At 32.4% G+C, this 9,695-nt stretch overlaps 1 protein-coding gene across 1 annotated transcript; it reads right to left on the bottom strand.

Annotated features, from left to right (window-relative positions):
- Window positions 1-6,467: 6,467 nt before the first annotated feature.
- LOC132314055 (stemmadenine O-acetyltransferase-like) lies at window positions 6,468-8,230 on the bottom strand. Its single transcript, XM_059812973.1, has one exon. It carries the CDS (start codon window positions 8,195-8,197, stop codon window positions 6,677-6,679), a length of 1,521 nt encoding a protein of 506 aa, XP_059668956.1. The 5' UTR covers window positions 8,198-8,230; the 3' UTR covers window positions 6,468-6,676.
- Window positions 8,231-9,695: the final 1,465 nt, after the last annotated feature.

The raw sequence follows: 9,695 nt of genomic DNA, 5'->3' as shown, positions 1-9,695 counted from the left end.
TGCAACGCAAGTCTTCCCCGGTTTGGATTTTAATCGAATTGCGGTCATGAAAGTTTTCAAAATTAGTGCTGAAAGCACCTAATAGAAGAGTATGACGGGGATATAAAATTGGATTGAAAGTTGGTCTAATAAAGAAAGTCTATGGTTTCTGAGGTGTTGGGGTGTTGGAGATGATGGTTTGATTGTCTCCCTGGAGAGAAGTACTTCAATATTCATCTTTAAAGTGTTTGAATGTGATGAGTTGTTGTTATGCTGTCCTTTGACAGTACTGGTAATGAATGTGTGCTTATATATATAGCTGATCGTGATAACTACTAATTTCATAAAATAAGGCATCAATTTGTAATTAATATTCTTACCAGTAAACTACTACCATGCCGAATCAATGTGGTACTGTTCCCCACAGGAGGGGATCGTGGTTGTAACCATAGTGGTGATGGACATTCAGCATGATATATATATATATATATATATATATATATATATATATATATAGAATGAGAGACATACACTTAATTTTAAATATTAAATGATGCATGAATATCATTTAATTTGATCTGATCCGATTTGTTAGGTTTATAGCTTTAAATTTTTTGATTTATGAATATCCGATTTAATTAAGGAAGAAAAGCTCCTGGTTTGGCCTTCAAGCAAATATGACGTGGGTTCCAACCACCAAGAAATGCCCTAACCTCGATCAACGATTCATATCATCGTTTTCAAGAAATGTGTGAAAACCCAAATTCAAATGATTAGTTGTTTTTTCTACAAAGTGAGTTCTGATTAACAAATTAAGCCACCAAATTGCCCCTAATATTAAGCATCCTACCTCTTTGACCTGGGGAGAATACAAGTTTGGTATTATTTTGAAGGCTTAATTATATTTACCTTTACCTAGATTGTCAAAACCTCTCTAATAATTTTAAAAATACAACACTCAGTCTTTGATCCAATTGTGTTAAATGATTATTATATTGTAATTTTATTAATTTAATATATAAATAAAATAACATTTTCAAACTTTTATAGTAGTACGATTTTAAGTAAAATTTAAGAATGACCTCAAAAAAATTAGAGTGTCAAATTTTATGACAGTATTACTCAGATCTAAACCAGAGAAGAAGCCACTATTATATTTTAGACAATTTATAAGCATTAGAAATCTTTTTGAAAGCTATTTCGGAATTCTAAAACTCATCAATCCAGCAATCATTTACTGTTGTAAATTGAATATCATGAGGTTTACACTGCACTTTGGGCCTGTATTAAGCTGGCCCAATTTTTTGCATCCTTAGAGTCCAAGGAATAGGTGGGCACAAAATGGTAGAAAGCCCGACTAATCCCAAACCCTAAACCCTATACTTCTAGGTTGATTTGAATGACCAACACCTTGTGAAGAAGAGAACTAGAAAGAAAAAGAATGGCTAATTTCACAAAACTCTTTGAAATAAAAAGAATGGCTAATTTCACAAAACTCTTTGAAATCTTTATTTATCAATAACCACCAGGAGTAAAAAATAAAAAAATGATATATCAAATTTCCCCAACTCTATTTGTCAGAGTTCGTTGCCCGAACAAAAAAAAAAAAAAATTAAATAACCTTAATATACTGTATAAAAAAAAATGAAAAGAAAGCAAGAAATTCACCTTTATTTTATTTTATTATATTTTTTTTCTTATATCACGTGTATAGGTTCCACAACACACGTACCATTTAAGTCAAGAGTGTTGTTCGAAAGCAAAATTTTAAAGACTCATCTCTTGGATCCCTACTAACACAGCTATGTTCTTAGAAGCAGAAACTGACGTTTATTAGTGAGGCGAACCCTCAAAATTTATAGACCATTGTGGTCCCAACATAATAAATTAATGTCACATTTTTTTTCTTTTCTTTCTATTGGCAAATTGTCAAAAATAAGAAACTTGTGAATGCAAAAGATTCTATTGAAAACAAATTCTAATAACTCATCGGATAACTCTACAAGCGAAATAGATATTGAAGTTGTAAATTATTGCCAATGAAAGCTAAAATTAGATTGCTAAAATTTGGTTTAATTAGATTGCTAAAATTTGGTTTGATTCCATATTCAATATTTCAGTTTTTTCTGTACAACAAAATTAATATAGTGGGTGGGTAGCATGATGATTGTTCATGATTATTTTATCAAATTCAAATCTAAAATGAAAAATTGGATGGAGCGTAGTTGTATGGGGGGAAAACAATAGCTTGAAGCCTTGACAAATTATAAAACGAACCCCGCGATTTTTAACGGCAAACAGGCCCATATTATAGTGGCCCAACCTAATTAAACCAACCCGGATCAAATAGCCCATATTACCCATGGCCTTCTGATTGCCCTGTAATTTACAGTATAGCCCATTACCTATTGTTCACTCTTTGTAACCGACATTATATATATGCAGCATAATTTTCTCTACTATGTTTTTTTTTTATTTCCATTGTTAGAAATCCTTTATTTATTCAACTCATTCCCTCTATATTACTCAAAAAGAATGGACACAATACGCCTAATCAATGGGAATTGCAAAAATTCATTTTTTTATATGGTTCCGACCAATCATAATTTGACATGCAAACAAATTTATCATGCATTTAATTTTTGAACGAACGACAAAAATGAAAACGTAGGCTGAGCCTATTTTCAGTCAAGAAATAAGTAGAGCAGATTGCAGATGAATGGAACCTCCCAAGTTCATTATTTGAAGCATCCCAAACCAACCCCTTCTTCACGTTCACCCACTGAACTCAAACCAAACAAGCACCATTGCCAATTAGCACCACCAATAGAGACTCCTCTGAGTTGTTGATGTTCCCGCCCATGCCTGAGGGTGTGTTGGATGTGATTCACATGCTTTTGGGCCTCTTTGCTTGGTTAAATCATTGGGCCAGTTTGCATAAGACTACTGTGCATATATAAGTTTGTTGGCTATAAAGTCCACCGCCGGCTCTTCAAAACAACAATAATACATACATACATACATAATATATATATATATATATATATATATATATATACGTGTTGTGAAATTTTGTGCGTAATTAGCATGGTAATGTACTATATCCGAAGCGTATGCGTGTTGGAATTCAGTGCAATACAGCACCGGTAGAGGGTCCATTATATATATATGTACACTTTTCGTGCTTCTCTCATCCAACGGATTTCTTTTCTTTTTATTTAGTGCAAAAAAATGAAAATAAAAAAAAGTACTCACTTCATCCTACAAATTTCTTTTGTAGCAAAATATAATTTTCTGGTGCCAATAAGTGCTTATACTGACATGGGTTTCACATGAATTTAAAATGGTTGATACTCAATAACCATGTCAAACTACTATTTGTGTGTGTGTGTGTGTGTGTGTGTGTGTGTATAATGTCTTGGGCCCAATTAGTCACACCAGAAATACTTGCTGCACCAAACAACAGAAGCACTAAATGCTCTCTCGTAGCTTATTCTCACTACCAGTAGTAACATATACCAATTCCCAATTAAAAAACCACATAAGCCAACTTTGCAAACTAGCAAGATTCATGCTATATACATATGCATATATATAATTTATGTGTGGTGTGTGGAAATATGCATGAGTCTAGTTTTGATAAATCACACTGGAGGACAATTGAAGCTCAGTTGGTCCATAGCACATCCATCTTGACAAGGTACTAGAATGTGTGTGTGTGTGTGTGATGCCATGATGGACTCACTGTTATATTAGTTGAAGTGATTAAAATTGCTTTTTACGATGGCAACAAAGACAGAGTGACACGCCAATCACCTAACTAGTGGGCAAACATAATTTTAATGCGTTCAAAAATTGCTGTCATTGAATAATTATCAAATCCATTTATTTATGCTCTCTATTATTAAATGTTGACTTGTACCGCTCAATGGTGGTTGAATCAATTTATGAATTGTGATGCAGATATATTTTGTAGACCCACGATTGAGACCTTTAAGTACCATACACTCCAACAATACCTTTCTTATTAAATGTCTGATGCCTCTAATCTAAACCACTAGGCCTTTAAAATAAGAATGTCAAAAGATGAAACAAATAAAAAAAAATTAATATCTTGATTCACTTGGCTAGCGAGTATCACCTTTACAATATCAATTGCTCATCTTAAAATTCAAGGAGACTTGGCATATAATATGAGAAAATGAAAAAAAAAAAGAATTCATACAGTGATGAAATTTCAAGGAGAAGAAGTTCGATGCAAATAAAATCATAAAATATTTTTCAAAAATTTAAAGGAAGAAAAAAAAAAAAAAATCAAATTTAGTTATCAAACCAGAGGCGGTCCAAAGTAATTAACAGGGAAAGTACGCAAATGAAGTCCGATGTAAATAAAATTATAAAATATTTTTAAAAAATTTAAAGGAAAAAAAAAAATCAAATTTAGTTTTAGAATACTGTTTCAAATTTTTTTTCTATATAATTCAAGATATTTGTTCTCAGAAAAGTAAAACAAAGTTCACTATTAGTTTTAAAAATTAATTAACTTGAAGATAAAGAATTATTGTTATAATAATAGATAAAAACATTTTTGGAAATTCTATTCCCATCAAACACTTATCCTCCAAATGGATTCCCTTTTATTTTTTTCCATATACCTAAATTATAAGGGATCCCTTTTCTCTTTGTTGCTTAGTCTCCTATATACTCAGATGATAAGGGTCGTCATGCTCAAATACATAGGATGGAGATAACTTGTTGACAATTCTTCTAATCCATATTTTATTGATCGAAGACGGATTAATTAGATATTATTCTAAATTGTTAGACTAAAGGAAATGGAAAAAATAGTTTAAAATTATATAAGCAAGTGCAAATCAATTTCATGCCACTAAACTTCAAGGATAATTATTTGTTTTGTTTTTTCTTCTTTTTTCTCCCTCCCCCGGATGACTGGATAATAATTTTGTTAATTTTAAAGCTCAAGGGTTCAAGATGAATCCACCTATAAACTTCAAGGGTGAAAATGCAATTTACTTAAATCTGAATAAATTTACATATTTATTAAGTTTTAACATGAAAATTTTTAAAACAATTAAAAAAATAGTTGATTAGAATCCTTAACAACTCCATCCTTCTCAAGAATTTAGGAGAAGACAAAATCAGAGGTGGGTCAATCTAATATCATGGGCGTGTGTGTGTACACACACACACACACAAACATTATGGCCTGGGTTTATATAAAACAAGACATGTTTTACAAGATGAAAATGACAACTTTTTTCTTTTGGTTGTTGTAAATCATTGTTTCCAAAGTCCGTAATCATACTGAAAAGGGAATTTAATCCCAAATTTGATCACTATATTTAGAAAAAAAAAAATTACAATAAAAGGTGGGAAAGAAAATTGATTTATTAATCCGTTTAATTTTTGACCATATAACACCATTAAAGTTAGTAGTCGCTAGAGCAGCTTGTTCTTTGAGATAGTTTTTGTTAAGGGGCTGCTGTCTTATTTGACTTGATGATTATTTCGATTCTTATCTTCTGTAATGACCTAAGCAATACATATAGATATATATACACACATATTTTACACTATATTATGTAACCTTCATCACACCTTCATTGAAAATGATACTTTTCTGACAATTTATGGTCCATGAAAGAAGATGGAAAATGAGAGGTTGTACACAAAGGAGGTTAATGTTGTTATTGGTTTTCACAAGGCAGACGTGAAAGCATGAAAGAGAAAAAATTTGCCAACCTAGTTTTATCTTTTTTGCTTATAGTTCGCACTAGTCAAAGGTTAGTGCCACTTTTTTAATAAATTTGGAGCACTGTTTTTTTTTTTTTTTTTCTAATTTTATATTTATTAATGAATTAAATTTTCTCTAATTTCAAAGTCTAAACCACTCAATACCCCAAACACAACATTAAAAAGATTTGGAATTCGAAAATTTTATAATATGTTTTTCATTATTTCATAGGTTAAGTATCTAATACACTCTTAAGATTTACTTTTTGAGCAAATAACACATTCTCTTTTACTTTGGATATATAATTTCCTCAAGAATTTAAAAATGTTATTAAGAAGGATTTTTAGGCTGTTATTGTTAAAAATGCCAGTTAAAAAAATGTGTGGTTGGCACATGACTAATTAAATTTAATAAATAACAAAATTACCCTTTATTGATTTCCAAGACGCTATTCCCTTTTGTATATAAATCTATAAAATAAAGGATATAATAATAATTTTACATTAACTCAAAAAAAAAAAAAAAAAAAACGTAATTACTCCCCGACTAAAAGGTCAAAAGTCAACATGTCTCGTCCCTTTCTTTCATTATATTATGAAAATTCTTGGTGAAGTATGGTATCGTTTTTTTTATGGTATACTTTTCGGGCAAACCATCGTTTTAAACGCACTGAAAAAAACATTGTTCAGATAAGCATTATATTGGTCTGTAGCCATGAGATGTAAGAACCAAATAGAAAATGAAAATCGAGATTCATTTTTATCATCATTAATATTCAACACCCAAAGCATTGTAACATATAGTAATACGTAGTACATACAACAATGAAAGAAATTACAGGGGAAAATATTGGATCAAACAGACAAATGGACAGGGACATCATATATCCTTATTAGAATATCTAATATCTTGGAAGGATAATACATTATACAGCGATCATCACTAGAATACAGAGGAAACAAATGAGAGTAGGTCTAGGTCTCGTTCGAAGATAGCCATGTCTTTTTCCAACAGGTTCACCCATGCCTCAATTCCATCCCCTTCTTTAGTGCTCATCAAAACACACACATTTTTGTATGGAACAATTGGAGTGCACACCCATGTAGGCTTTCCCCAACCAAAATCAGCCTCATAGAATGGAAATCTACTCCAACTACTGAACCCAAAGAACTCTATTTCACCCTTTATAGTTCGTTCACGTTCCTTATTGTTTGAATCCACAAAACCATCATCCATTATTATCCTTCTCACATACTCGTCATTGATTTCCCTCACAGAATTCCCTATCAAACGCACCAAGCCACCAAAATTTTTGTCGCCATCTACCGTTGTTGGTGCCATTGTAGTTTGCCAAAGATTTCCAAAGAAGTGATTCGGCAATGGTGGTACCATCCTCTCCCGCAAGTTGACTGAATGAATTGCAACACACATCTTCCCCGGTTTGGATTTTGATCGAATTGCGGTCATGAAAGTTTTCCAAATTAGTGCTGAAACCACCTGAACGCGGGTTGGGGGGTACTTTTGTACCTCCTCACAACACACACCAACACCAGATTGTGATAACGATGATGTTGCATGTTGTTTGAGGGCAATGATGTTAAATTTGTCGAACACAAACCTTTTGGTCACGATTTTCTCATATCCTGTGGATGTCTGATCAGCTGTCTGAAGCTTGAATCCTGGCATATCTCTGGGTGGGAATAGCAATGCTGCGTCGAAAATGGGATATTGTTGTTTCTGATCATCAGCTTCACTAGTACTTGTACTGGCTCTGGACATAGCTGCCCAAGCGTTTAGAAATGTAACCAAAGAAGTTCCATCCGCGATCCTGTGTGAAACACACACACTGATTGCCACACCTCCACATTCAAATATATTGAATTTAACACCTACAGGTGCTAATTCGGTACGTCCAGTCACATTATTACCATATGGATCAAATGGTAGCAACTGGTTCAACAACTCGAAAGTCGGTTTCTTAATAGCTTCAGAGAGCTTGCAGTCCACCCGGGCTTCAACATACTCCACGCCCTCATCGTTGCAATCAACTGAGAAATCTTCCCGAATTGTGCCGGCCAACGGGTAATAGCGACTCAAGCATTCTCCTAGAGACTTCTTGAGCAGGTTTGATCTTTCCAAATGATCATCATCACTACTACTGCGTGCATGATCATCATAGAAGAGTATGACTGGGACATAAAATTGGATTGAAAGTTGGTCTAATAAAGAGAGTCTATGGTTTCTGAGGTGTTGGGATGTTGGAGTTGATGGTTTGATTGTCTCCCTGGAGAGAACTTCAATATTCCTCATCTTTAAAGTATTTGAATGTGATGAGTACGTTGTGCTTATGCTGTCCTTTGACACTGTTAATGTGTGCTTATATAGCTGATCGTGGATAACAACTACTTTCATAAAATAATGCATCAATTTGTAATTAATATTCTTACCAGTAACTACTACCATGCCGAATCCATGTGGTGTTCCCCACAGGAGGCGATCGTGTTTGTAACCATAGTGGTGATGGACATTCAGCATGATATATATATATATATATATATATATATATATATATAGAATGAGAGAGATACAGGTAATTTTAAATATTAAATGATGTATGAACCCACCAATGTTTCAATATAATTATATAAAAATATACTCCTATTAGTTGTGTAAATTATTTTTATTTTTTATATACATTTTAATACTATTTTTAAATACACTTCTTTATCAACTATAAATTTTATTTATAATCATTAGTTTTTTTTATCGGTTAATTATTAGTATATAAAGAATCCAACAAACGCCATTAATATACTAAGAGAAAACAAAATAACCTTTCAAATTATCTCTAAATTAATATAATATTAAATCTGAAGGGGTTTCTTGAATAACTTTGAAAACCATAATATATATATATATATATATTGCTAAAATCATCCGTGAATATTGACAGCATGTTCATGTTTATTATTGCGGAATTGAGAGGAACTAGATGTACGAGAATTATACTGTTGACCTTAAAAATCGGCTCCTAAGATTCGATTCTAAATTGATGTAGTGCGAGCGTGCCAGAACCAATTATATGGTTCAAGTGTGAGTTGTCAACTGTAGTCTCTTTGAGAATATTGACTATCGGGCGATGCAAGGAGAAAGAGAACAAATATAATTCCTCTTTGAGTTTTAATTATCTTAATTAAAATGACTTTATCAGTGAATAATATATAGTATTAATTGAGAGAATAGAAAAGGGAGAAAATTTAGATATAGAAAGTGATAGGGAGAAGAGATAGAGATATAGGGAGAGAAATAGAATGAGGCTGAAATAGAGATGGGGAGAGATATAGATAGCAATGATGCTATTTGGGAAAAGTGCTTGAGAAAGTAAACAAATAAATTAAAGGATTCTGAAGGTGTTGGACCCCTAGTACAACATACCACTTTGTTTATTTATAGAATAATTCGTAACTAAATCATACACGTAAGTATTTTACTTGCATTACAACTCTATATCAAACAATTGTAAATTCAAAATAAACTAATCCTAGAGATAACTATCACCATTTAACTAACACAAACTAATCGATATATATTAAAATTATATAACTAAACTTATCTAAAAGATAAATACTAGCTTTTGATCCTTATTCACTAGTCAATTCAACGGCTTCTCCAACCTTTGCATGTATTTTAATCCACGTAAACAACATAAACCCATTTCAGCCCAAATTATAGCCACGTCACTGCCCAGTAATTCTGCCGAGAATGTTTAATTTCAAACCAATACTTACTGCCACGTTAATGCCCATGTAATTACCAAAATGGGTGTCAACAATGCCCCCCCAATTTTGGTAGCTGTTTTAACCCTTCTGCTTCCAAAATTCAAATAAAACCCATTGCATCGAGTTGATACACACACCATAAAACCACCCACTATCATTCTTATTCCAGTTTCATAAATGGC

The sequence above is a fragment of the Cornus florida genome, unplaced genomic scaffold, assembly GCF_030987335.1.
Source record: "Cornus florida cultivar Cherokee Brave unplaced genomic scaffold, ASM3098733v1 CherokeeBrave_3.0.0_Hap2_Chr01, whole genome shotgun sequence".
Lineage (NCBI taxonomy): Eukaryota > Viridiplantae > Streptophyta > Magnoliopsida > Cornales > Cornaceae > Cornus > Cornus florida.
This window is presented reverse-complemented; position numbering and strand designations above follow the sequence as displayed.

Excerpts from the sequence above, each read along its gene's own strand:
- LOC132314055 (XM_059812973.1), bottom strand. The coding sequence starts at position 8,197 with ATGGTAGTAGTTACTGGTAAGAATATTAATTACAAATTGATGCATTAT.